The sequence below is a fragment of the Rhinopithecus roxellana genome, chromosome 8, assembly GCF_007565055.1.
Source record: "Rhinopithecus roxellana isolate Shanxi Qingling chromosome 8, ASM756505v1, whole genome shotgun sequence".
Taxonomy (NCBI): Eukaryota; Metazoa; Chordata; class Mammalia; order Primates; family Cercopithecidae; genus Rhinopithecus; species Rhinopithecus roxellana.
The window spans coordinates 41,913,944-41,941,276 of record NC_044556.1 but is presented as its reverse complement, the minus strand read 5'-3'; the positions used below and the strand labels follow the sequence as shown (position 1 = coordinate 41,941,276).

Here is a 27,333-nt window from a genome sequence, read left to right as displayed (position 1 = left end):
GAGCCACCGCGCTGGACCCCAGCCATCCTTTTTGTTCTTTAAATGACCTCAGTGAAGTCTTTCTAGATACACCCCCAAACAAAATTGATCATTTCTTCTTCTAGGTTCCTCCAGTAATTTTTCTTTTTTTTTGGTTTTGAGACCGAGTCTTGCCCTGTTGCCCAGGCTGGAGTGCAGTGTGATCTCGACTCACTGCAACCTCCACCTCCCTGATTCAAGCAATGGCCCTGCCTCAGCCTCCCTGATTCAAGCAATTGCCCTGCCTCAGCCTCCTGAGTAGCTGGGATTACAGGAGCCCACCACCATGCCCAGCTAATGTTTGTATTTTTAGTAGAGATGGGGTTTCACCATGTTGGCCAGGCTGGTCTTGAATCCCTGACCTCAGGTGATCCACCAGCCTCAGCCTCCTAAGGAGCTGGGATTATAGCACGAGCCACCACACCCGGTCCCTCCAGTAATTAAGTACAGTCTCAGTGAGATGGCAAGGTTGGAATCCTGGCTACACCATTTACTGGCTGTTTGACCTTCAATAAATCAAGCACTCTAAGCCTCTGTTTCATCTACGAAAGGGGAGTGATAATTCCTACCTCAGAGAATTGTTGTGAGGTTTGAGTGTGATAATGTGTCTCTAGTGCACTGCTTGACACTAAACATTGCAATATATTAGGCCTATGTTCCTGGAGTTCCTTGAAGGAATGTCTTACTCATTCTAAACATCCTTGTAGACAGCCTGGCAGAGGTGTGGCTGTCAAGTTGTAGAATTGAACTAGTTGCTCCACTATGTCAGTATCCACCTCTTCCAGACTTCTCACTTTTCAAGGAAATGTTGCACAGGATTTGTTCTGGGTAGGGCAATATCTAGTACCTTACTTCCCTTACGTTCATTCATCTCACAGATACTTCCTGAGCACATTCTACATTTGCCTCTCCTGCTCTATTGAGTTTAGAAATCCAGCCATCTCCTTCCTCTTTCCCTCTGCATAGTGAGCCTCTTCTTTTTTGGCCAGGTACTGAGCAATTTTCTGTTTGTTTGAGACAGGGTCTCTGTATGTTGCCCTGGATGGAGTGTAGTGGCTCGATTTCAGCTCAGTGCAACCTCTGCCTCTCGGACTCAAGTAATCCTCCCACCTCAGCCTCCAGAAGAGCTGGGACTACAGGCGCACACCACCACACCTGGCTAATTTCTGTATTTTTTGTAGAGACAGGGTCTTGCTGTGTTGTGCAGGTTGGTCTCAAACTCCTAAACTCAAAGGATCCTCCTGCCTTGGCTTCGCAAAGCACTGGGATTACAGGGTGAGGCACTGCGCCCAGTCCGGTTTTTTTTTGTTTTGTTTTGTTTTGTTTTGTTTTTGACACGGAGTATCTCTCTGTCACCCAAGCTGGAGTGCAGTGGCACAATCTCGGCTCACTGCAACCTCCACCTCCTGGGTTCAAGCAATTCTCCTGCCTCAGCCTCCCAAGTAGCTGGGACTACAGGCGCCTGTCACCACGCCCGGCTAATTTTTTCTATTTTCAGTAGAGACGGGGTTTCACTGTGTTAGCCGGTATGGTCTGGACCTCCTGATTTCGTGATCTGCCGGCCTCGGCCTCCCAAAGTGCTGGGATTACAGGCGTGAGTCACTGCACCTGGCCTTTTCTTCTTCTTCTTCTTTTGAGACGGAGTCTTGCTCTGTTGCCCAGGCTGGAGTGCAGTGGCGAGATCCGGGCTCACTGCAAGCTCCGCCTCCCAGGTTCATGCCATTCTCCTGCCTCAGCCTCAGGAGTAGCTGGGACTAAAGGCGCCTGCCACCACGCCCGGCTAATTTTTGTATTTTTAGTAGAGACAGGGTTTCACCGTGTTAGCCAGGATGGTCTCCATCTCCTGACTTCGTGATCTGCCCTCCTCAGCCTCCCAAAATGCTGGGATTACAGGCGTGAGCCACCACGCCCGGCCTTTTTTTTTTTTTTTTTTTTGCGACAGAGTTTTTTTCTTGTTGCCCAGGCTGGGGTGCAGTGGCACGATCTTGGCTCAGTGCAACCTCTGCCTCCCGGGTTCAAGCGATTCTCCAGCCTCAGCCTCCCAAGTAGCTAGAATTACAGGTGCCCGCCGCCATGCCCAGCTAATTTTTATGTTCTTAGTAGAGATGGGGCTTCACCATGTTGGCCAGGCTGATCTCAAACTCCTGACCTTGTGATCCACTCGCCTCGGTCTCCCAAAGTGCAGGGATTACAGGCATGTGCCACCGCGCCCAGCCTCAAGACAATATTTTCTATTTAAGCTTCCTTCTAGATGTTTGAGATTTTAAAATTTTTCTTTCTTTTGGAGACAGGGTCTCACTCTGTCACCCAGGCTGGAGTAAAGTGGTGCAATTAGGGCTCACTGTAGCCTCAATCTCCTGGACTCAAGTGATCCTACCACCTCAACCTCCTGAATAGCTGGGACTCCAAGTGTGTGCTCATTTTTGTAGAGACAAATGGCTGTCTTTAATTTTTTAATTGTTTTTAATTTCTGACCTGTCAGCAGGAAGTAAAGATGGGATCTTCCTGTGTTGTACAGGCTGGTCTTAAGTAGTCCTCCCACCTCAGCCTCCCAAAGTGCTGGGATTACATGCTTGAGCCATAGCGCCCAGGCTTTTTTTTTTTTTTTTTTTTTTTTTTTAGCAACAGGGTCTCTCTGTTTTGCCCAGGCTGGAGTGCAGCAGTTATTCACAGGCGTGATCATACTGCAACCTTGAACTCCTTCCCTCAAATGATCTTCCTGTCTCAGCTTCCCAAATAGCTGGGACTAGAGGGGAGCACCACTGCACCTGGCTTGATTGATTGGGCTTTTTTTAATTTTAATTTTAATTTTAATTTTTGTTTTGAGACGGAGTCTCACTCTGTCGCCCAGGGTGGAGTGCAGTAGCCGGATCTCAGCTCACTACAAGCTCCGCCGCCCGGGTTTACGCCATTCTCCTGCCTCAGCCTCCTGAGTAGCTGGGACTACAGGCGCCCGCCACCTCGCCCAGCTAGTTTTTTTTGTTTTAGTAGAGACGGGGTTTCACCACGTTAGCCAGGATGGTCTCTATCTCTTCACCTTGTGATCCGCCCGTCTCAGCCTCCCAAGTGCTGGGATTACAGGCTTGAGCCACCGCGCCCGGCCGGGCTTTTTATTTTTTATTTTTTTGAGATGGAGTTTTGCTCTGTCACTAAGGCTGGAGTGCAGTGGCACCATCTCAGCTCACTGCAACCTCCACCTCTCGGGTTCAAGCGATTTTCCTGCCTCAGCCTCCCGAGTAGATTTTCCTGCCTCACCCTCCTGAGTAGCTGGGATTACAGGAGCACGCCACCATACCTGCCTAATTTTTGAATTTTTAGTAGAGTCAGGGTTTCGCCATGTTGGCCAGGCTGGTCTCGAACTCCTGACCTCAGCTGAGCCACCCGCCTAGGCCTCCCAAAGTTCTGGGATTACAGCCATGAGCCACCGCGTCCTGCCCTGATTGGGCTTTTTCTACAAAAAATTCTTGTGAAACTTTTCTGCAATTTTTTTTTTTTTTTTTTTTGAGACGGAGTCTCGCTCTATCGCCCAGGCTGGAGTGCAGTGGCCGGATCTCAGCTCACTGCAAGCTCCGCCTCCCAGGTTCACGCCATTCTCCTGCCTCAGCCTCCCGAGTAGCTGGGACTACAGGCGCCCGCCACCTTGCCCGGCTAGTTTTTTGTATTTTTTAGTAGAGACGGGGTTTCACCGTATTAGCCAGGATGGTCTCGATCTCCTGACCTTGTGATCCACCCGTCTCGGCCTCCCAAAGTGCTGGGATTACAGGTTTGAGCCACCGCGCCCGGCCACTTTTCTGCAATATTTTGTAATAAAGTCCTACTGATTTATATTTGATTTTAGAGTCAGGTGAAATGAGTGAATTCTTCCTTGTGCAGGAATGTATTATATGTTGCAGAATTTGTACCTTTCCTGGGCTCCATTCACTAAATTCTCAAATGCCTCCTAATCATTGTCTTTATTAAAGATGCCCCACAAATTTCCAAAATGCCCCTAGGGGGTACCTGAGAGCCACCACTCTAGGTGCCTCTCCTCAAACACCTAGGCCTCACTGCAGTGGCCACTAGGAGCATACTAGGTGGCCACCATTGCGTTCCTCCATCCCCTTTGTATAGCACTTGAAAAAGAGTTAGCTAAGGCCTGGTGTGGTGGCTTGTGCCTGTAACCCCATCTTTTTTTTTCTTTATTTTTTTTTGGGACAGAGTCTTTCTCTGAAGCCCAGGCTGGAATGCAATGGCACAATCTCAGCTCACTGTAACTTCCGCCTTCTGGGTTCAAGCGATTCTCCTGCCTCAGCCTTCCAAGGAGCTGGGATTACAGGCCCCCACCAGCATGCCTGGCTAATTTTTGTATTTTTAGTAGAGACGAGGTTTCACTATGTTGGCCAGGCTGGTCTCGAACTCTTGACCTCAGGTGATCCACTTGCCTCAGCCTCCCAAAGTGGTAGGATTACAGACATGAGCCAATGTGCTCGGCCAACCCCATCATTTTAAGAAGCTGAGGCAGCCAGGCATGGTGGCTCAAGCCTGTAATCCCAGCACTTTGGGAGGCCAAGGCGGGTGGATCACCTGAGGTCAGGAGTTCAAGACCAGCCTGGCCAACATGGCAAAACCCTGACTCTACTAACAAATACAAAAAAAAATTAGCCAGGCGTGCTGGCAGGAGCCTGTAGTCCCAGCTACTCGGTAGGCTGAGGCAGGAGAATGGCCTGAACCCGGGAGGTGGACCTTGCAGTGAGCCGGGATCTCGCCACTGCACTCCAATCTGGGCAACAGAGCAAGACTCCGTCTCAAAAAAAAGCTGAGGCAAGAGGATCCCTTAAGGCCTGGAGTTCATGACCAGGCTGACCAACACAGGGAGACTCTGTCTTTACAAATATATATATTTTTGTAGAAATGGGGTCTCCATATGTTGCCCACCCTGGTCTCAAATTCCTTGACTCAAGCAATCTGCCTGCTTTGGCCTCCTAAAGTGCTAGGATTACAGGCGTGAGCCACCATGCTTGGCCAACCCCATCATTTTAAAAAGCTGAGGCAAGAGGGTCCCTTAAGGCCAGGAGTTCATGACCAGCCTGACCAACACAGAGAGACTCCATCTTTACAAAAGATGGAGTCTTTTTTTTTTTTTTTTTTTTTTTGTAGGAATGGGGTCTCCATATGTTGCCCATGCTGGTCTCAAATTCCCTGACTCAATCTGCCTGCCTTGGCCTCCTAAAGTGCTGGGATTACAGGCATGAGCCACCTCTCTACAGGCCACATGCTTGAATCACCTCCTCCAAAAGGCCACACTCCATCTTGCCACTGCTATCCCCTCTGCTTTGAACCTTTCTTCTTCCCCGTCTTGAAAAAAAATGAGTAACTACTCTTCCTCATCATTAAAGCCTTAGCCTTACTATCACTGTTACCAGAACCATTTTCCTGACACCCCTGACTGGGTTATGCGCCCCTACTATGCCCTCTCCGATTCACACATTCAACAAATATTAATTGGGTGTCTACCATGTGCCAGTCACTGTTCTCAGTTCTGGGATACAGCAATGAATAAGATGATAAAGTCCCAGGTGGTTATGGAGTTTATGTTGTAGTGGGGGTGGTAGACAAAACAAAAAACAAAAAAAAAAACCAGATAATTTCAGGTGATAGCTAAGAAGAAAAATAAAGTGGGCCAGACACGGTGGTTCACGCCTGTAATCCCAGCACTTTGGGAGGCCGAGGTGGGCAGATCACTTGAGGTCAGGAGTTCAAGACCAGCCTGGACAACATGATGAAACCCTGTCTCTACTAAAAATACAAAAATTAGCTGGGCCTGGTGGCGCCCGCCTGTATTGTTACTCAGGAGGCTGAGGCAGAATTGCTTGAATCCAGAAGGCGGAGGCTGCAGTGAGCCGTGATCACACCACTGCACTCTAGTCTAGGTGACAGAGCAAGACCCCCGTCTCCAAAAAAAAAAAAAAAGAAAGAAAACAAAGAAAAATAAAGTGAAAGTGTAGAAAGTCCTGGAGCAATGTGAGTGAGACAGATAGCAGTAAAAAGAGACCTTGGAGAAGGAAGCTGGAGGCCAGATTATGTAGGTCTTGGTGGCCACAGTAATCTGAATTATGTTCTAAGATAGAAATTCACTGTAGAACTTGGTGCAGGAGAAGCGACAAGATCAGATGTGTATTTTTATTTTTTAAATTTATTTATTTTGAGACAGAGTCTCACTCTGTCACCCAGGCTGGAGTGCAGTGGCGCCGTGATCTCGGCTCACTGCAACTTCCACTTCCCGGGTTCAAGTGATTATCCTGCCTCAGCCTCCCAAGTAGCTGGGATTAAAGGCGTGGACCACCATGCCCGGCTAATTTTTGTATTTTTGGTAGAGACGGGGTTTCACCATGATGGCCAGGCTTGTCTCGAACTCCTGACCTCAGGTGATCCACTTGCCTTAGCCTCCCAAAGTGCTGGGATTACAGGCATGTGACACCACGCTTGGCCCAGATGTGTATTTTTATTATTTATTTATTTATTTATTTATTTTTTTTTTTTTTTGAGGCGGAGTCTCGCTCTGTCGCCCGGACTGGAGTGCAGTGGCCAGATCTCAGCTCACTGCAAGCTCCGCCTCCCGGGTTTTCGCCATTCTCCTGCCTCAGCCTCCCGAGTAGCTGGGACTACAGGCGCCCGCCACCTCGCCAGGCTAATTTTTTTGTATTTTTAGTAGAGACGGGGTTTCACCGTGTTAGCCAGGATGGTCTCGATCTCCTGACCTCGTGATCCGCCCGTCTCGGCCTCCCAAAGTGCTGGGATTACAGGCTTGAGCCACCGCGCCCGGCCCAGATGTGTATTTTTAAATGATCACGTTAGCTGCTGCTTAGAAATCAGACTGTAGAAGGCGAGTGTGTAGGGGTACCAGCATCCAATTACTCCTGCCATGGACTTGCCAGGTTTTTCATCCCTTCCTTCAGCACACCCCACTCTTCCCCACCACTTAGCCTAGTTAACACTTACTCTTTCAGAATTCAGCCCGGATGTAACTTTCTCTAAGAACCTCGCCCCAGGCGGCCCCAACCCCACACCTCCTGTAACACAAACTCTTGGCCTTCACATGGTTGTCACTACCACCCCCCTCGCCGCGCCTTTTTTGAGACACTGTCTTGCTCTATCTCTCAGGCTGATCCTGAAATCTGGGCCTCAAGCAGTCCTCCCGACTTGGACTCCCAAGTAGCTCCTTTGTCGCTCTTATCACTGTTGTGATTAATTGTACAAATAGCTTAATGGCAGTTATAGCGCCCAGTTCATCAAAAACAATGGCCTGATCGTCAGCAGGCAGGGTAGCGACCAGTCCATCCTGGCACCCATCTGCAGCTCCAGTGTGCATCCCAACCCCGGCGCTCGTCGCCGTGCTCCATGAATGTTTGTCACATGTCTGAAGAATGCATGAATTATATAACCTTCTTCCCACTCCACCCCTCAAAAAGCAAGTGGATATAAGGACTTGAAGATTTTATAATCTCTTCTTCATTAGTAAAATTTGACCATCCTTACCGTTAAAAATAATAATGATGGTTGGCCGGGCGCGGTGGCTCACGCCTATAATCACAGCACTTTGGGAGGCCGAGGCGGGCGGATCAGGAGGTCAGGAACTGGAGACCAGCCTGACCAACATGGTGAAACCCCGTCTCTACCAAAAGATACAAAAAAGTAGCCGTGGGTGGTGGCGGGTGCCTGTAATCCCACGTACTTGAGAGGCTGAGGTAGGAGAATGGCTTGAACCCGGGAGGTGGATGTTTCAGTGAGCCAAGAAGGCGCCGTTGCACTCCAGCCTGGGCGACACAGGGAGACTCCGTAAAAAAAAATAATAATAATAAAAAATAATAATAATGGTGAAAAAGGTTAAGTGGGAACGCAGGGAGGGGACAGCTAAGATCCAAAGGTCGAAATATTCATTACGCCTACCGTCGGCGAAGAGAAACAGCAGCCCCAACCGGAGGCAAAAGGAAATCCCACCACAGGCTGCAAAGGCGCGTGGGCGGGACTGGAGACTGTGGCCGCGCGCAGTAAAACGCGGAAGCCAGGATGCAGCCCCACCACCCGCAGCCGCGAGAAAAGCAACCCTGGGGAGGCGGGGCGGGTCCTCACTTGGAAAAGAGACGGTCTCTCGTCCAGAGGCGGGACTCAGAGCCCTTTCACAAGTCTCATTGGTCAACTTGAAGACGGACAACTCTCGCTGGCCAGCCGTAGCCCAGATGGGGCGCAAGCGTATTTGGAAAGGGAGAGGGCCCCGAACACGAGAACTACGCATGCGTGTCGGCGTTTTCTTGCTAGTAGACCCGTGGTGGCGGGGGACGATTGAATTCCCGCAGTGAGTTCAGCCCACCGAAGTTCAGAGGATTCCTAACCTTCCTCTTTAGAGAGCCTCAGGTTAGGGAACGTCCAATGCCCAGAAGCTGCCCCTTGGGAATCCCAGTGTCCGCCGCCTCCTACCTAATATTTCGTCCTGGCTGTGCCCCAGCCCTTCCTGAGGTTGGGTTGTTATGATGGTGAATTATTCAAGAAGTCTTGCAGCCTGACGCCATCTCTGGGCAGTGCTCCTGCATCCTCCCTGTCTTCCTTGTAGGGCACCACGTTGCTCCTACAAGCACAGGGTCCTGAAGCTGTTTACAAGGCCCCACCCTGCCACGTTAGTATCTTAACGAGTGTTTGTTGAGGACATACTGAGTGTTAGAGCCAGTTCAATGAGCAAGTCCCTGATCTTGGGACCTTAACATTCTATGGGACGACACAAATATATAAACAAAAAATGATAATGTTAGATAGTGATACATGCTCAAACCATGACTATGTGGCCAGGCGTGGTGGGTCACACTTGTAATCCCAGCACTTTGGGAGACCGAGGCAGGCGGATTACTTGAGGTCAGGAGTTTGAGACCAGCCTGGCCAACATGGTGAAGCTCTATCTCTACTAAAAATACAAAACTTAGCTGGGCGGGCATGGGGACGGGTGCCTGTAATCCCAGCTACTCGGGAGGCTGAGTCAGGAGAATTGCTTGAACCCAGGAGGTGGAACGTTGCAGTGAGCCCAAATCACACCACTGCACTCCAGCCTGGGTAACAGAGCAAGACTCTGTTTCAAAAAAAGACAAAACCAAACAAAAAAACATGGCTATGTGATAGAATGACTGGGATGGGGATTGGGTGCTTACTGAAATCGTAAGAATGGAGCTAAGGCCGGGCGCGGTGGCTCAAGCCTGTAATCCCAGCACTTTGGGAGGCCGAGACGGGCGGATCACGAGGTCAGGAGATCGAGACCATCCTGGTCTACACGGTGAAACCCCGTCTCTACTAAAAAATACAAAAAAACTAGCCGGGCGAGATGGCGGGCGCCTGTAGTCCCAGCTACTCGGGAGGCTGAGGCAGGAGAATGGCGTAAACCCGGGAGGCGGAGCTTGCAGTGAGCTGAGATCCGGCCACTGCACTCCAGCCCGGGCAACAGAGTGAGACTCCGTCTCAAAAAAAAAAAAAAAAAAAAAAAAAAAAAAAAAAAAAAGAATGGAGCTAAAACCTGACATTAGATGACAGCACCAGATATAGGGGCTGAAGGTTTCATGCTTGAAAAACAGCAGGTGTAAACATCCTTGTGCTGTGAGGAAATTTGGCTGGAATAAAAGGTGGGCCAGATTGTAGCTGACCATAGTCTCTGGGAGTTTGGAGATGATTCTAAATACAATGGGAAGCCATTAAATTGAGGCAGAGCCTTGATATGACATGCTTTATCATTTTGCTGAGTGGAGAATGGATTGCTGGGAAAAGTGAAAGACTGATTCAGAAGTTGTGGAGAGGGGGTGGCTGGAGCTACGTAGCTGGGGAGGTGGTGGGACATGGATGAATTCAGGATAGGATTGGTTGTGTTGGATATGGGAAAATAAGTCACCATGGTTCCTGAGCTTTTGGAATGTGCAAGTGGGTAATGGAGGTACCATTGAGATGGGAACAGTGGAAAAATAACAGATGCTGGGGTGGAATCAAGAGTTCAGTTGTGGCCATGTTGAATCTGAAATGCCCATTAGACATCCAAGCAGATATGCTGAGTTGGATGGCGCTCATGAGAGGTCAAGGCTGGAGTTATGCATTCACACATAGAAAGATGGTATTTAAAGCCATGGACCTCCGGGACGAAGAACATGGCGGCGGCGGACCTCGCTCACATTCCTGATGTGGACATCGACTCCCACGGCGTCTTCAAGTATGTGCTGATCCGAGTCCACTCGGCTCCGCGCTCCGGGGCTCCGGCTGCGGAGAGCAAGGAGATCGTGCGCGGCTACAAGTGGGCCGAGTACCATGCGGACATCTACGACAAAGTGTCGGGCGACATGCAGAAGCAGGGCTGTGACTGTGAGTGTCTGGGCGGCGGACGCATCTCCCACCAGAGCCAGGACAAGAAGATTCACGTGTACGGCTACTCCATGATGAAAGCCACGTGCGTCCCTCTGGGTGCCTCAAGCCCCAGGATCCACCCTCAAGGCCTATGGTCCTGCCCAGCACGCCATTTCAACTGAGAAAATCAAAGCCAAGTACCCCGACTACGAGGTTACCTGGGCTAACGATGGCTACTGAGCACTCCCAGCCTGGGGCCTGCTACCTCCAGCAGCCATGTCGGAGCCCCCGCCTTTGCCTGCACCCCTTTCAGGGTTGGCCCTGCCTGCTTCTGCGGCAGCTCCTGGTGACGTGCTATCTGCCAGGCTTTGCAGACAGGCTAGCTTGGCCACAGAATTAAACATGTTGCCACGCCAAAAAAAAAAAAAAAAAAAAAAAAAAAGCCATGGACATTAATAGTAGGACCACCTACAGAAAGAGTGGAGATAGGAAAGAGGGCTTAGGTGAGGGCCCTGGGGCCCTCCAATGCTAACCAGCTCAGCAAGAGAAAGTATAAAAGCCAGTATTTCGCTTTTCAAAGGGACAAATCCAAGAAGATGCTGATTATGGGTATTAATTGCTGCCTCGAGGTCAAGTGAGATGCAGGCAGAGAAATGGTCACTGGGTCTGACACCACTTTGGTCACTGGAAAGTTTGGTCAGAGCAGTGGCTGGGGAAAGATAGGGGAAGGAGTCTGATGGGGGTGGGTGAGGAGAGAATGGATGTTTAAGAGTGGAGGGAAGAAAAGGAAAACCTATTGCTGTGAAAAGGAGCAGAGTTACAATTAGTGGTTGGAAAGACTGTCTTGAAAGTTTCTTTTTTCTTTTTTTTTTTTTTTTTTTAGACATGGTCTTGCTCTGTTGCCCAGGCTGTAGTGCAGTGGCTCAATCACAGCTTACTGCAGCCTGGACTTCCCAAGTTCAAGTGATCCTCTCACCTCAGCCTCCCAAGTAGTTGGGACTACAGACATGTCCCACCATGCCTGGCTAATTTTTTCTGTTTTGTGTAGAGACAGAGTCTCACTATGTTGCCCAGGCTGGTCTTGAATTCCTAGGCTCAAGCGATCCTCTTGCCTCGGCCTCCCAAAGTGCTGGGATTATAGGCATGAGCCACCATACCCAGCCCTGAAAGAGTTTTCTTAAATATGAGAGACACTAGAACAAATTTCACTGGTGATAAAGAATGATCAAGAAAAGAAGGGGAAAATTGAAATTTATTGAAGGCTTACATACTGTTCAGAGCTTTACAAACATTCTACCTTCACAATCTTTAATGGATCAGGAAATTGGGGTTACATAGCTTGCCCAAGGTCATGCAGCTAGAGGTGGCAGAGCTGAGAGGCCATCTAGATTTTTTGGACTCTTTATGCCTGTCTTACCACCCCATTGCGTAGGCACACGTCCCCCTGTACTTAAACACCTGGGCCATGCCTTTGCCCTGACCATAGTGCCCTTGCAAATGAGAAAGAGCCACTCTCATGCTGGGGGAACAAGAATTTGTTTTCCTCCTCCAGTGCTATAAGCAGGGGCATCTCCCCCACAGCCTAAATACCCATGCAGCACAGGACAAAAGCTCTCCCAGTCCAGAGCAGCAGAGGCAAGCAGCAAGAGACCCCAGAGGTAGGAGGGAAAGGGACACTTTGGGAGGTATACAGCAGGTTTCTTTTTGTGCCAGCCAGTGCAAGAGGATGCTGGGGGCTGCTGGTCCCAACCAGCTGGTGCCTGTGGCCCCAGCATTCATCTGGATGTGTTCAGTGTGACCAGAAGCCCAGGTCAGAGCCCAGTCTCCCGGCTGCCCCCGTTGAGACTGAGGCTGTGGGGGCGGGTACCACGCTCCAGCCTGCGGCCAGACAGGAGACGCCGCAGGGAAGAGCCAGAGCTCAGATCTCCGCAGCTGCGAAGGTGGAGGCTCTCTCGGCCAGGCCGGCCCCACAGGCTCCGGGGCATCTGGACAGGGACACGAGAAAGGGCATCATCAGTAAGGCCCAACCTGAAGCTCCGTGCTTTCCCAAACATCTTTCCTGGCTCCCTGAATTCCCACCTGCTTATGTCCATGAGCTGCAGTCCCACTGGGGTCTGGGGCTTTCCTGGATATCTGGAGGAAACGAGTGACCAGGCCGCGACCTGGCCAGCTGCCCTTGAGGTCCCCCAGGGAGTGGGCAGGTGCAGGGCCCGAGGGCAGGGGAACTTTTTGGAAGGTGGGCACAGGGCGCCGTTTCTCAGCTGACCGGGCACGTAGCAACTTGGGGGAAGGGCAGCGGGCTAGGCGGAAGAGGCAGGCTTCAGAGCAGAGCCCTGCAGAGAGACAGAGATAAGAGAATGGTATTGTGGGGTGGAGAGGGGGCCGGGCAGCCATGCCCAATCCCCCACCCCTGGGGTAAAAACCACATGGCTGACCTGTATCTGCAGAGGAAACAGAAGCAGCTTCTTCCTCAAGCACTTTGGTATAAAGGTCCCTGAAGTCAGCTGAGGAGAAGGAAAGGAGACAGGAAGTGAGTGGGAGTGTTCTGTGGACACACCCACCCTCCTGTGGGAACTCAAACCCAGAGGAGCTTTCACAGCTCCCATGCTCCATCCTCAATCAAAGGGCCAGCATCTCTGTCCATATTAGCCAGCAACTAGATGGTACGATCCACCACAACAGGGACTGCAGTGGTGGTGTTCGGCACCTGGCGCATAGTGCTGAGTGTACCCCAGTACTATCTCCTTTCTTATTTTTGAGATGGAGTCTCACTCTGTTGACCAGGCCAGAGTGCAGTGGCGCAATCTTGGCTCACTGCACCCTCTGCCTCCCAGGTTCAGGTGATTCTCCTATCTCGGCCTCCCTAGTAGCTGGGATTACAGGTGTCCACCACGAGGCCCAGCTAATTTTTGAATTTTTAGTAGAGATGGGGGTTTCACCATGTTGGCCAGATTGGTCTCGAACTCCTGACCTCAGGTGATCCACCTGCCTTGGCCTCTCCAAGTGCTGGGATTACAGGTGTGAACAGCCACGCCTGGCCACTATCTCCTTTCTCAGCATCTTTGAGTATGATGCCTATGGCTGAAGTACTACTATTATACATGTTTTTTGTTTGTTTGTTTGAGATGGAGTGTGTCTCTGTCACCCAGGCTAGAGTGCAGTGGCATGATCTTGGCTCATTGCAACCTCCGCCTTCCAGGTTCAAGCGATTCTCCTGCGTTAGCCTCTCTTAGTAGCTGGGATTATAGGTGTGCTCCACCACACCCGGCTAATTTTTGTATTTTTAGTAGAGATAGGGTTTCACCATGTTAGCCAGGCTGGTCTGGAACTCCCGACCTCAGGTGATCCACCCACCTCAGCTTCCCACAGTGCTGGGATTACAGGTGTGAGCCACTGTGCCCAGCCTGAAGTACTATTATTATACATGTTTTACAAGTGGGAGCTGAAGCTTGGGGAGGACAGATAAGTGGACCAAGCTGAGAGCTGTGGAACTGGTTTCAAAAAACAAATCCTGAGGTGGGTAGATCACTTGAGGTTGGGAGTTCAAGACCAGCCTGGCCAAAACGGTGAAACCCTGTCTCTACTAAAAAATACAAAAATTAGCCAGTCATGGTGGCGCACACCTGTAGTCCCAGCTACTCGGGAGGCTGAGGCAGGAGAGTCACTTGAACCCGGGAAACACGGTTGCAGTGAGCCGAGATCATGCTATGGATGTTCTGTCCCTAGGAGGTGAGTACCCGAGAAGTGTCTACCAGGGGAGTGAACTCGTCCTTTCTTCCTCTTCAGGGACCTCAACAGTGCCCCAATCCTGCTGGGCATCACTGGCCACCTAACTCCCAGTGCCTACCATCTCCTGAGCCTGGGCAGTGTGGGAGGGGGCTCACCAGTGTCACTGGAGGTCGTGATGCCTGGGTCGCTGTGGGACCGAGGCAGCAGCAGCGGTGGTGGGGATGCCGGATGAGGAGGCCGGTGCCCCGGGGGGGTGAGGGAACCTGAGCTATCGCTGAAGCGACGAGTAGGGGCTCGGGTGGGCGGGGCTGCGGGTGGGCGGCCGCCTCCCCGGGGGACCCGCCGCCTCAGCTCCGGGAAGCAGGGTCCCACCCAGGGCGGCCAGCCCTCCAACCGGTGGCAGCTGCGGGCAGCTGTGGGGGCACCCAGTGAGGGTGGAGCTTCAGGGGCAGAGCAGGAATAGGAGCGGGCGGCCCGTGGGGGGCGCCGTGGCAGGGGGCTTTCCTCGAAGGGGCCCCGCAGGCCACAGTCCAGGCTGAGGCAGTAGCCGGCACGGCTGCGCTGGATGGAGCGGAAGAGCACGTAGTCCACGGAGCGCACGGAGCCCTGCAGCTCCAGCAGGCACGAGTCCTCCGACGGGCTAGAGCCCCCAGGGAGGTCACCAATGGCTGACAGCACCAGAGACCCGCTGTCCATGGACACTGTGGGCGGCAGGGGGCGCTGTGTAGCACCAGCCTGGCTGGGCCCTGCCCAGGCAGTTGCTGTTTTCCCAAGCCCAGCCTCTAGGGGCCACTGTGCCTCCAGCTTTATCTCACAGGAGACAAGTAAGTCCAGGGTTCCAAGTTGCCACAGCCCTCCTCTGTCCCCAAACCACCAACTCCGCCTTGTTTTCCCCTTCTATTGTCCCTACCCACCCCAGCTATCCCTGGCAGCACCACCCTTGTCCACCCCTCCTTACGCCCTGCTCACCATCTACAATGGAGGCCACTCGCTCACAGATGCAGGAGCCATCGTGAAGTTGAGGGTCAAAGAGAGTGGCCTGCAGAAGACACAGGATCAAGGGTTCAGCCCTACACACTGAACACCCCCACGTGCTAGACAGAGCTCTGGTGACTCAGGTTCCAGACTAGCCTTGTCACTTTGTATAAGTCACTTAATTGTGCAGTCTCAGTTTCCACGTCTGTATGGCAGAAATGATAGCTTCTAACCCACCCACCTCACCAGGCTCTAGGGAAGATCAAAGGGGACAGTGGGCATGCTGGTGCTGTAAAGACCTTGACCACTGTTACTATCTGTATCCAGAGGCTACAGCCTGTTCAGCTTTCCAGGCTAGACCCCAGCTCCCCAGCCCGCCCCAAGCCGTGCTGTGCTCTCACCTGGCTGTCTCCTCGTAGTCCCATGACCGCCTCATAAGAAGGGGGGCAATCGGTAGGGTACAAGGGCACTGGGCTGTCCATGGAGCCATTGTACGTGATGCTGGCAGATGAGGAAGAGGGTCAATGTAGGAGAAATAACTCCCACTCCACAAAGATCCCTCTCTCCAGCAATCCAGGCCCAGCCCCAGTCCCCTTCCTTAGCTCTCCCAGCAAGACCCCACCAGGCCTTACCTCTGTGCGTCTGTTTCTGAGCTGCAAGTGTACTCTGGGGGATAGTAGGGTGGTGGGGGCACAGGCGGGACAAATTCCTCCAGGTCCAGCATGGTGTGTAGGAGAGGGGCTGGGGGCGGAGATGTGCAGCTCAGAGGTCCCAGTGGGCCTGAGACTGACCGCTCAGGGGCCAGCTGCTGGGAAAGCAAGCAGGTCAGCAAGTCTGGATGCTAGGAATACAGCTCCTCCTAGGCCCCCAAACTCCTCTCTCATCTACATTATTTTTTCTGGCCCTATCCCCTGAGAGAAGCTCTAGTTCTGGCTCCTCCCTCACCCCAAATCAGCTCTCCTTAACCCCACACTCACCCTGTACCTCTAGCTCTGGCCTTGCCCACCCACAAATTCCTCTTCTTTATGGCCCCACCTCCATCCAGAAGCTCCACCCACGGTGTCTTCACAGGAATGTCCACCCTTTAGGCTCACCTCCATCTAGGACCTTCTTTTTTTTATTTTTGAGACAGAGTCTGACCCTGTTGCTGGAGTGCAGTGGCATGATCTCAGCTCCCTACAACCCCTACCTCCCAGGTTCAAGCGATTCCTGTGCCTCAGCCTCCCGAGTAGCTGGAATTATAAGGGTATGCAACCATGCCCAGCTAATTATTATTATTATTATTTTGAGATGAAGTTTTGCTCTTGTCATCCAGGCTAGAGTACAATGGCTCGATCTCAGCTCACTGCAACCTCTGCCTCCCAGGTTCAAGCAATTCTCCAGTCTCAGTCTTCCAAATAGCTGGGATTACAGGCGCCCGCCACCACGCCCGGCTCATTTTTGTATTTTTAGTAGAGACAAGGTTTCGCCATGTTGGCCAGGCTGGTGTCGAACTCCTGATATCTGGTGATCCTCCTGCCTTGGCCTCCCAAAGTGCTGGGATTACAGGCATGAGCCACCAAGCCCAGCCTAATTTTTTTTTTTTTTTGAGATGGAGTCTTGCTCTTGTCACCCAAGTTGGAGTGCAGTGGCACCATCTCAGCTCACTCCAGCCTCTGCCTCCCAGGTTCAAGCAATTTTCCTGCCTCAGTCTCCCAAGTAGGTGGGATTACAGGCGCCTGCCACCACACTTGGCTAATTTTTATATTTTTTTGTTTGTTTTTTGAGACGGAGTCTCGCTCTGTCACCCAGGCTGGAGTGCAGTGGCACTATCTCAGCTCACTGCAAGCTCTGCCTCCCATGTTCATGCCATTCTCCTGCCTCAGCCTCCCAGCCTGCGGGGGCCAGGGCCACGCAGGTATGGTGGGGGCAGGGGTGTAGCTGGGACTACAGGTGCGTGCCACCACGCCCAGCTAATGTTTTGTGTTTTTAATAGAGATGGGGTTTCACCATGTTAGCCAAGATAACCATGTTAGCTCATTCTCCTGATCTCAGGTGATCTGCCTGCCTCAGCCTCCCAAAGTGCTGGGGTTATAGGCGTGAGCCACCATGCCCGGCCCAATTTTTGTATTTTTTTTTTTTTTTTTGAGACGGAGTCTCGCTGTGTCGCCCAAACTGGAGTGCAGTGGCCAGATCTCAGCTCACTGCAAGCTCTGCCTTTCGGGTTCACGCCATTCTCCTGCCTCAGCCTCCCGAGTAGCTGGGACTACAGGCGCCGGCCACCTCGCCCGGCTAGTTTTTTGTATTTTTTAGTAGAGACGGGGTTTCACCGTGTTAGCCAGGATGGTCTCGATCTCCTGACCTTGTGATCCGCCCGTCTCGGCCTCCCAAAGTGCTGGAATTACAGGCTTGAGCCACCGCGCCCGGCCAATTTTTGTATTTTTAATAGAGACAGGGTTTCGCCATGTTGCTCAGGCGGGTCTTGAACTCCTGGCCTCAGGTGATCTGCCTGCCTCGGCCTCTCAAAATGCTGGGATTACAGGAATGAGCCACTGTGCCCAGCCTAGGACTTTCTTGACTCTACCCCACCATCCAGTCCCATTCTCTAAAGCCCCCTCTCCTGGTCCCAGATGGGCATCACATACTTAAGTCACTCCCTGCCATCTCCCCTTCTCATCCTCCCCATTAAACATCCATTCCTCCAATAGATGAGGATAATAGATAACCCATAGCGCCTGGTGCTCAAAAGCCAGATCTGTAGCCATTGTTCCCTCAGGCAAGTCTCAGCACACACACCCCTGCCCCCACCATACCTGCGTGTCCCTGGCCTCCGCTCCCCTCGCTCCCCTCTCACCGTATGCACGAGGTCCAGGGAGAAGATTTGGATGCAGCAGACAATAGCAGAGAGGGTACAGATTATAGCGGCACAAATGGTGAGCCCACAGACGCTGAAGAGCAGGTTCTGGGGAAGGGAAAAGAGGAGAGGAATCAGGAGAGGGCTAAGTCCCATACATTATGGGCCTGTGAGTACCCCAGGAAGGGAGGCAAGAGTGAGAACCAGGAGGATGTTTGTGGGGTGCAAGCTCACCTTGAGGGCCCCTCGGGCTTCATCACAGGTGGAGTTAGGGGCAACTTTCAGTTCCTGCCCCGACTCTGGACAGGGCCGGAGGAGGGGAACAGACGGACAGCACACACAGACCTTTCCTTCCTGAGTGGAGCAGGGAGGGTGAGGCAGCCTGAGTCAGGACAAACTCAGGTGTCCTGCGCACCTCCCCAGGCCAGTTCTTTCCAGCTCTCCCTCCTCAAATCTCACCAGAGAGCACTGTTGGAAGTCTCGGGCCAGTTGAGCATTCTTACAGGACAGTACAGAGCCAGCCATGCTAAGCATGACACAGAGCACCGAAAGCAAGGAGAAGAAGGAGATCTGGGGAAAACAGGGTGCAGACTCAGGGCTGGGACCCTCATGACTACTCCTCTGCCACGGACAGAGTCCCCCTCCTTCACAGACACTTCATGCCCACCCGGCTGGCACCAACTGGGGAGCCAGTTCCCTTCTTGAGGGCATAAATGGGCTTCCTCTTGGGTGCTGGGCACCTGCCTCCCAGTGGGCACTGGACCCTGGCACCTACCACTAGAGTGAATGGCCGCTTCCAGGACACAATGCCAACCACCCCGGAGAACGCCAGCTGGGGACAGAGTGGGCACAGGCTCAGCCTGGCAGGGGAGGCTCCTGAGTGAGCCCCTCACCACAGGATGCACCCAGCCCTGTAAGGAGGCAGAGGACCAGGAGAGGGAGGAGAGGCAAGGATGTGGACTTGCAGCTGGTGTGGAGGGTGGGGCCCGAGGAGCCTTCCCCACCCAACAACTGTGCACCCAACAACCGTGCACCCAACTCACCGAGAACCCAGCCCAAGACGGGCAGGACCTCTTGATGCTCTCAGTGGTGGTGACGGAAGAGGCCACCATGCTGAAGGTGACCACCAGGATGCCCAGGAGCACCTGGACCAGCCCCAGCGTAAGCAGGGCCTGCAGCCAGGGTCGGTGGAGGCGGAGGTGGGTAAGGCCCCTGGTGCTGGGCCGGCTGGTCAGTGAGCGGCTGGAGTCACTAGGCGAGGGCATCATGCCTGCTGCCCGGTTGCCTGCGCCTCGCTCGGCCCTCCCTGGCACTTGGGAGCATCTCAGAGGTGCCCAAGGCCCCGTCCTTTCTCCTCTCCACCCCCCTCGCTCTACAGCCCACCCCCTGGCTGGGTCCCCTGGGGCATGGCCGAGGGACGCCAGCTGTGGGGGAAGCCAAGGGAGGGGCGTCACGGAGGGACCGCGGAGTGCTCCCTCCCCACCACGGGCACTGGACGGGCACCGTGCCCGGGGCGACGATGAGGACGCGGGGGCACCGGCTCATCGCATCTCCCTAGGAAAGAGGGGCACCGAGAAGGGCCAGTCCAGGAGTGAGGAGGGGGCGGCGGCCCAGAGCCCAGGGAGGGATGGGGAGGGTAAAAGTGGGAAGGATGGAAAGAAGTCTAGAGAAGAGGGGAGAGGTCGGCGTGGGGTGACTCTAGAGGCGCGGTCGGTGTGCCCTCAGGGTGTCCAGTGGGATCCGGGGCCGCCTGGTGGGGAGAGGCCGCGGCGCCGCTGTCTCCTGTGTCGCCTGTCCCGCTCGCCTCCCCACCATGCTCCGCTCCCTGAGCTCCGGCTGCCGCAGGTCGGGGACTAGAGGGGGATGGGAATGGGGCTGGTGCGGGATGGAGGGGCGTGGCGGTGAGGGCCGGCGCGGTGCACCCCGGGAGTTGTAGTTCGGGACTGAGACCCTGTCGGGGGTCGGGTTTGGGGGATCCCGCGGCAGGGCTAGGCAGTCGGATCTGCCCTTCGAATGAGCACTCCACCAGTCCCTTCCTCTCTCTGGACCCTGGCTAGCCTGCTAATGATTCTTTGGGCGTCCACTTGAGCCCCACCCAGCTTTTCAGGCTCCAGGCCCGCGTATTCCTTGGCATTCCCGGCAGAGGCGGTGGCTCTTCCCCGTCATTAATGGAGAGGGGTGGGGAGCAGGGCTCCCTGGCGTCTCCCGGTTTCGCGTTTCCTTGGACTTCCCACCTCCTTCCTGCGCCAGCCACCTGGGCTCCACCGCCCTGCCCCTCCTATCTCCCAGTTTACACTAAAGCCGGGTCCGACCTTCCCACCTCACTCCACACTCTCCTTTCTCTTTCATAAGGCCTAATTCCCAATGAAGATTCAGGAAACGGGGATGTCAGTTCCAGTTCCACTTTCTTTTTATTTAAATAACCGAAGCAACAGCTGTGGCACAGCAAAGGGAAGCTGGGTTGGGGCGTGTGAGAGGTGGCAGCAGTGTGGCCTGATGGGGGCACTAGGTCACAGTGGACTCCCCCACACGCCTGTCAGGTTCAGCAGTCATGGCCATAGGATTGGGAGCACTGCGGAGGAGCCATCAGGTACTGATGTCTCTCCAAGTCCCAGAGACCTTAGGGATGGGAGCTAAGTCAGCTCCCTCAAGTGGCAGGGCCAGGGCATCCCAGTCAGGGGTCACGGGGCCCGGAAGGCATTTTCAGCAGCCCCAGCGGCTGCACTGGCAGCTGCGGTTCGCACCGCAGGGTTGGAGAAGACACCAGCAGCAAATTCTTGCTGGGCCTTCTGAAAGCTGGCACCTGTGCGGCGGTATAAGGAGTGGATCTGCAAGTAGAGGACAAAGAGATTGCAGCACATTCCAGCAACTGGTTCCCCACCCCAGCCTAACAGCATCACTACCACTCAGCAGCCTGCTGCCCAGCATACACACACACACACACACACAAAAACACACACCCCAGAGGTCCATTAGCTGAGAACCACCCAGCAGCCTGACCTGTGCTGGTTGCTCCTGAATGTTCCACCCAGGCCCCTGGGGACCCATGATCTCACCCTCCCAGCCCCACCTTCAACACAGCCCTTACCCGTTTCAGCATGACAATTCCTAGCACAGCAATGCCAGTGAAGAGCAGGGCGACCAGCAGCATGAGCACGGCTACTGCTGTGTTGGCCTTCAGCACCACCAGAGCGGAGATCCAGCCGCTGTAAGGAGGGGAAGGAGGTGCCAGTGAAGTGGGTCTCCTCAGCTTCTCCACTGGTTATGCCACCAACGTCCCCTGTTCCTACCCTTCCCATCAGTAGTGGCTCCCCTGTCAATCTGGCAGTATTCCAAGCACCACAATCCCAAACTATATCTACTCTCTTCATAGTTTAATTCCAGTTTCTGAACCATTAGCCCTGAGCTCTCCAAGCTCTTCCAGGCACTCGTCTGGGGATTCTTCTTCCTCCTTTCAACCATGGTTCTGTGTCTCCTCCAGGAGGCCGCCTCGGATTAGCCAAATGCAGCATTCTTCCCTTCAATCTATATGAGTCAAGATGTCTTATATCTCATTAAACTAGTACCTCCCAAGGATTAAAACCACATTTCCTTTTTCTGAACAACTCCTATCTCAGCACCCAGTGCTGGCTTGGTCTAGAGGGAAAGGTGAGGGTGGATGACAGCCTCACAAACCTGAATCCCCAACCTGGGATACCAATGGCCTGGAGGACAAAGAGCACATCCTGGACGAAGAAAATGAAGAAGAAAACGAAGAAATTGAATGAACTGTCACTCCTACAAAGAGGAAAAAAATGGGGAGGGTGGGAGAAGAGTTAGAACTGAAGGATGGGCAGATGTGGGGCCCATCCCAGGTCTCCATCATTCTCCCACCACTAACACACTTACCGGAAAGCCTTATACATGGGGCGGTACCAGCAGACAAAGGAGCAGGGCGTGAAAAGGAGGACCCAGAGGATAGAAAGCCCAAAGCCTGCGCCATTGTTGGTTTCCACACAGAAGCTGGCCAGGCAGGCGAGGAAGTTCAGGAGAAGAGCCAGCGTGCTGCCTAAGGGGCAGAGGGACAGGATGAGGAGTCCTTCTGGAATGCAATGAAGACTCCTTCTCATCTATGCTCACCCGGTAACTAATTCACCAAACATGGCGGAGCAAAGAAAGGAAGGCAACTGCTGCCTTCATGGAATTCTCAACGGGGAGATGGAGAAAGCAAATCTCAATAATGTGTGATCCCCTTGCAAAGACTTTTTTTTTTTTTTTTTTTTTTTTTTTTTTTGAGATGGAGCCTCGCTCTGTCGCCCAGGCTGGAGTGCAGTGGTGCAATCTCAGCTTACTGCAAGCTCCACCTCCCAGGTTCACGCCATTCTCCTGCCTCAGCCTCCCGAGTAGCTGGGACTACAGGCGCCGGCCACCACGCCCAGCTAATTTTTTTGTATTTTTAATAGAGACGGGGTTTCACCGTGTTAACCAGGATGGTCTCAATCTCCTGATCTTGTGATCTGCCCACCTTGGCCTCCCAAAGTGCTGGGATTACAGGTGTAAGCCACCGCGCCCGGCCTTTTTTTTTTTTTTTTTTTTTTTGAGATGGAGTTTTGCTTTTGTTGCCCAGGCTGGAGTGCAATAGCATGAGCTCGGCTCACCGCAACATCCACTTCCCCGGTTCAAGTGATTCTCCTGCCTCAGCCTCCCGAGTAGCTAGGATTACAGGCATGCACCACCACGCAAGGGTAATTTTGTATTTTTAGTAGATAGGGTTTCTCCATGTTGGTCAGGCTGGTCTCAAACTTCTGACCTCAGGTGATCCACCCACCTTGGCTTCCCAAAGTGCTGGGATTACAGGCGTGAACCACCATGCCCAGCGCAAAGACATCTAAAGAATTCAAAATATATTCATGCATAGGGACAATAAAAAGTGGGGAGAGGGCAAGAACATTTGCTAGCAGGCTGGTGAGTTCTAAATAGAGGTGAAGTGTTTGGTTCTTGGTGAGCGGACCCCAGGGCAGCTAAGAGATCTACCTGTAATTTCCTCCAAAAGGCTTCTCACTACTCACACATCCAGAGGTAGTACATGGTGGATACAGTCTTCTGAAATTCTTGGGGGATCTCCATGGAGATGTCCTGGAAAAAGCAGGGCTGAACTGGACAAAAAGAAGGTAGAGGGGGCCAATTGTTCTGTCGAGCTGTAAGGCACAAGAAAAACAGATGGACCCCAGAAGTAAGGCAGAGACCAACAAAGGAATCACTCGCCCTTCTCTCTATCCCTGGATCCTCTTTCTTTCTTTCTTTCTTTCTTTTTTGAGACAGGGTCTCACTGTGTTGTTCAGGCTGGAAGGTAGTGGTATGATCACGGTTCACTGTAGCCTCAACCTCCTAAGCTCAAACAACCCTCCCACCTCAGTTTCTTTTCTTTTTTTTTTTTCCTGAGATGGAGTTTCGCTCTTGTTGCCCAGGCTGGAGTGCAGTGGCCTGATCTTGGCTCACTGCAACCTCTGCCTCCCGGGTTCAAGTGATTCTCCTGCCTCAGCCTCCTGAGGAGCTGGGATTATAGGCATGTGCCACCATGCCCAGCTAATTTTTGTATTTTCAGTAGAGACAGGGTTTCATCATGTTGGCCAGGCTGGTCCTGAACTCCTGACCTCAGGTGATCCACCCGCCTCAGCCTCCCAAAGTCGTGGGATTACAGGCATGAGCCCCGGCACCTGGCCATCCACCTCAGCTTCTTGAAGAGCTAGGACTACAGACAGATACCATCACGCCCTGCTAATTTTTTTCTTTAATGTTTTGGAGACAGGATCTCACTATGTTGTCCAGGCTGGTCTCTAACTCCTGAGCTGAAGCAACCTGCCTGCCTCAGCCTCCCAAAGTGTTGGAATTACAGGCGTGAGGCACCATATCCAGCCCTGGATCCTCTCTTTTATCTCCAATTTGGGGTCCAAGGAGACAAAGGAGAGTGGAAAAACTAATACTGTTCATTATTATTTAAAACATCCAAGCACTGTGCCAAGCACTTCACATATATCTTGTTTAACCTTCACAACAACGCTGTCAAACAGATGCAAACATGGTTTTCATTTTATAAATAGTGAAACTGAGGCACTCAAGATTAAGTAACTTCCATAAAAGCTCATGGTTAGTAAGCAGTATCTCCAAAATTCAAACTCAGCAGTCTGACTCCAGAGTCTAGTTTTTTTGTTTTGTTTTGTTTTTGAGATGGAGTCTCACTCTGTCAGCAGGCTGGAGTGCAGTGGTGCTATCTTGGCTCACTGCAACCTCTGCCTCCCGGGTTCAAGCTATTCTCCTGCCTCAGCCTCCCAAGTAGCTGGGACTACAGGTGTGTGCCACCATGCCCAGCTATTTTTTTTTTTTTTTGTATTTTTAGTAGATACAGGGTTTCACCATGTTGGCCAGGATGGTCTTGATCTCTTGACCTCGTGATCCGCCCACCTCAGCCTCCCAAAGTGCTGGGATTATAGGTGTGAGCCACTGTGGCCGGCTGAGCTCAGGCTCTCAAGACCTGTTTTTGCTCCTCCCAAACTCTCAGATGCTCTTCCCCACTCTACTACTTACTAGCTGCGCCCCCCAGGGCAGCATGCTGCAGCTCTCGCTCCCTTCGGTCCAACTCCTCTGCCTTCCGGTTGAGCTCCTCCTGTTTCTTTAGCAGTTCAGCTGTAGCTGCTGCAGCTGAGGCCTGCCCAGTGTGAGCAGACAGAGATGTGAGCCCTGGGCCCGAGGACTGGCCCTTCTCCCCAGCCCTCACCTGCACACCTCCTGTACCTGAGTGCTGTAGGAGCCATAGTTCTTAGGTTCTGTGGGGCTGAGCTTTCTTGAGGGCTGCAAGGAGGGAGCTGAGGGTGGAGGCAATGGGGCAGGGGCTGGAGGCTCATAGGCTGGTGGTGGCTGTTGAGGAAAAGACCTTAGTGATCATCTAGTCCCTCATAACACAGGAATCTAGAGTCTGCTTGAATACCTTTAGACTCATGATGTAAGGAAGCAGCCTTTCCCCCATTTGTTAGGAAGCTAGCTCTTCTGTTGAATTTCTGTCAGAGAACCGTATGATGACCTGTAGCAACCTTATCATCCCTCATATCCAATTCCTTAGCAAGGACTCAAATCACTCGTCTACCACATCTCCCCATTTAACTGTGCTTTTTTTTTTCCTTTTCTTCTGGGGATAGGGTGTGGGGGTCTCTCTCTGCCACCCAGGCTGGAGTGCAGTGGTGCAATTATCACTCACCGAAGCCTCAAACTCCTGGGCTCAAGCAGTCCTTCCATCCCAGCCTCCCAAGTAGCAAGGACTACAGGCATGTGCCACTACACCTAGCCAATTTTTTTTTTTGGTTTTTTTTTTTGAGACGGAGTCTCGCTCTGTCGCCCAGGCTGGAGAGCAGTGGCACGATCTCCACTCACTGCAAGCTCCGCTGCCTCCCAGGTTCACGCCATTCTCCTGCCTGAGCCTCCCAAGAAGCTAGGACTACAGGTGCCGCCACCACACCCAGCTAATTTTTTTTTTTGTATTTTTAGTAGAGACAGGGTTTCACCGTGTTTGCCAGGATGGTCTCGATCTCCTGACCTCGTGATCCGCCTGCCTCGGCCTCCCAAAGTGCTGGGATTACAGGCGTGAGCCACCGCGCCCGGCCACCTAGCCAATTTTTTTTTTTTTTTTTTGAGGCGGAGTCTCGCTCTGTTGCCCGGACTGGAGTGCAGTGGCCAGATCTCAGCTCACTGCAAGCTCCGCCTCCCGGGTTTACGCCATTCTCCTGCCTCAGCCTCCCGAGTAGCTGGGACTACAGGCGCCCGCCACCTCGCCCGGCTAGTTTTTGTATTTTTAGTAGAGACGGGGTTTCACCGTGTTAGCCAGGATGGTCTCGATCTCCTGACCTCGTGATCCGCCCGTCTCGGCCTCCCAAAGTGCTGGGATTACAGGCTTGAGCCACCGCGCCCGGCCCACCTAGCCAATTTTTAAAACGGTTCAAGAGATGGGGGTCTCACTGTTGCTCAGGATGGTCTCCATCAAATTCCTGGGCTCAAGCAATCCTCCCACCTCAGCCTCCCAAGTGGGATTATAAGCTGCACACCATGCTTGGCTCCCCCGCCCCCCCCTTTTTTTTCAGGTACCATGAAAACCCCTTAAATTCTTACAACTCACCATTTTCTAATCCAGTGGTACAAACAGGTGTAGTCCTCCTCATTCCTTGCTTTCAAACTGCACACCTAACCTAAACTCCAACGAGCCCCAACCTGTATTTTCTTCAAGAAAGCCTTCCCATACAGAACATTGGTTAAAGCCTTGCCAGCCTCCAGATGTTCCCAGGACTGACTTTTAGAGCTCAAACCATTCGGGTTCGTGGCCCTGGTGGCCCTAGAAGGATGAGGCATCCCATGGCTGACTAACCTCTCAGGGAACTGAGATCACAGTGCCTCTTCCTTCCTATGCATGCAGAAAAGTCCCCTGTACCCAGGCTGACTTGTCTCACGGGCAAACCCTCCCCTTCCTTGAATTCCTGTGCTCTCCAGTAGCTCACCTCCCGGGTCTCAAAAGGGTTGTAGACGTCAAGAGTGGCATACTGCCGGCTGGGTCGGTGCTGGATCACAGCTGGGTCCTGAGGGCAGAGACCTGGGGCTCAGCTGGCGCCCGGTGCCACTTAGGGGAATTCCCAGGGAGCATTCCCAAACTGCCTGTGGCTCCAAGTACTGCACCTTCGGGGTCACGCCGTTGTCCCAGGACTGGGACAACATATACCTCGAATCCATCATCCAACACTGCCAGCACCAGCCCATTAAGGGGCAGGGCCCGCCCCCCAGAGTGCTCACTGGTCTAGAGTCGCTGTCACCCCACGTGGCGGCTCTTCCCAGGATCAAATGTCACGAATGGGGATGGATACAAGGTAGCCCGACCCTACAGAACCGGGAAGAATCAACCTGACTGCCCAAAAGAGGCCGACCGGCGCGAGTCACCTGAAAGGGGTTGTCAAGCTCGCTGGGCTCGGCGAATGGGTTTCCGCCGTCTCTGCTCTGAGCCATGTTTGCAACTGCGACCTCCGCGGCCCTCTGCCCTCCACGCCCCTGCCGCAGCAGTGGCGGTAGTGGTAGACCTCAGAGTCCACTTCACTCGCCTCAGTTCGCCCCGCTTCTCTGTGCACGGATTGGTTCCACCGACCGGAAAGGCCACAAGGATCCCCGCAGCAGCCGTGGGTTGCGCCTGCGTCTTGGCCAAAAGCTAAGACGGAAGTGCCCCCACGTGATATCTCTAACCCAGGGCCCACAACCAAGTACCGCCCCTCTTCTATGTGACTTCCTTCCACTAACGAACTACACTTCCCAGCAGGCCTCGCGTAGGAATCCGGCCTTCCTAGTCTCTCGAAATGGACGACGGGAGCTTTCTGACCGGCCCTGCCAAAACCCTAGGAGTCAGGTTAAGAACGTTTTCAACCTGGGTT

At 53.0% G+C, this 27,333-nt stretch overlaps 3 protein-coding genes across 6 annotated transcripts; 1 reads left to right on the top strand and 2 right to left on the bottom strand.

Annotated features, from left to right (window-relative positions):
- The first annotated feature begins 10,164 nt into the window (after positions 1-10,164).
- Positions 10,165-10,774, top strand: LOC104659598 (14 kDa phosphohistidine phosphatase). Its single transcript, XM_010359682.2, has 2 exons — positions 10,165-10,454; positions 10,510-10,774. The coding sequence occupies exons 1-2, from the start codon at positions 10,170-10,172 to the stop codon at positions 10,600-10,602; spliced, it is 378 nt and encodes a 125-aa protein (XP_010357984.2). The 5' UTR covers positions 10,165-10,169; the 3' UTR covers positions 10,603-10,774.
- Positions 10,775-11,585: 811 nt separating this feature from the next.
- Positions 11,586-19,777, bottom strand: FAM189B (family with sequence similarity 189 member B). Of its 3 annotated transcripts, none has more exons than XM_010359679.2 (12): positions 18,943-19,777; positions 18,675-18,731; positions 18,359-18,469; positions 18,134-18,253; positions 17,900-18,007; positions 15,699-15,874; positions 15,468-15,567; positions 15,061-15,130; positions 14,247-14,792; positions 12,798-12,866; positions 12,442-12,695; positions 11,586-12,347 (listed from the first exon to the last, which is right to left on the bottom strand). In XM_010359679.2, the coding sequence occupies exons 1-12, from the start codon at positions 19,165-19,167 to the stop codon at positions 12,174-12,176; spliced, it is 2,010 nt and encodes a 669-aa protein (XP_010357981.1). In that variant the 5' UTR covers positions 19,168-19,777; the 3' UTR covers positions 11,586-12,173. The 3 variants fall into 3 exon arrangements, with proteins under 3 accessions (XP_010357981.1, XP_010357982.1, XP_010357983.1); XM_010359680.2 differs by having other exon boundaries at positions 15,699-15,871; XM_010359681.2 differs by lacking the exon at positions 18,675-18,731.
- Positions 19,778-20,285: 508 nt separating this feature from the next.
- SCAMP3 (secretory carrier membrane protein 3) lies at positions 20,286-27,197 on the bottom strand. Of its 2 annotated transcripts, XM_010359672.2 has the most exons (9): positions 26,852-27,194; positions 26,419-26,496; positions 24,671-24,793; positions 24,464-24,584; positions 22,948-23,076; positions 21,788-21,947; positions 21,575-21,676; positions 20,988-21,105; positions 20,286-20,727 (listed from the first exon to the last, which is right to left on the bottom strand). In XM_010359672.2, the coding sequence occupies exons 1-9, from the start codon at positions 26,915-26,917 to the stop codon at positions 20,581-20,583; spliced, it is 1,044 nt and encodes a 347-aa protein (XP_010357974.1). In that variant the 5' UTR covers positions 26,918-27,194; the 3' UTR covers positions 20,286-20,580. The 2 variants fall into 2 exon arrangements, with proteins under 2 accessions (XP_010357974.1, XP_010357975.1); XM_010359673.2 differs by lacking the exon at positions 26,419-26,496 and having other exon boundaries at positions 26,852-27,197.
- Positions 27,198-27,333: the final 136 nt, after the last annotated feature.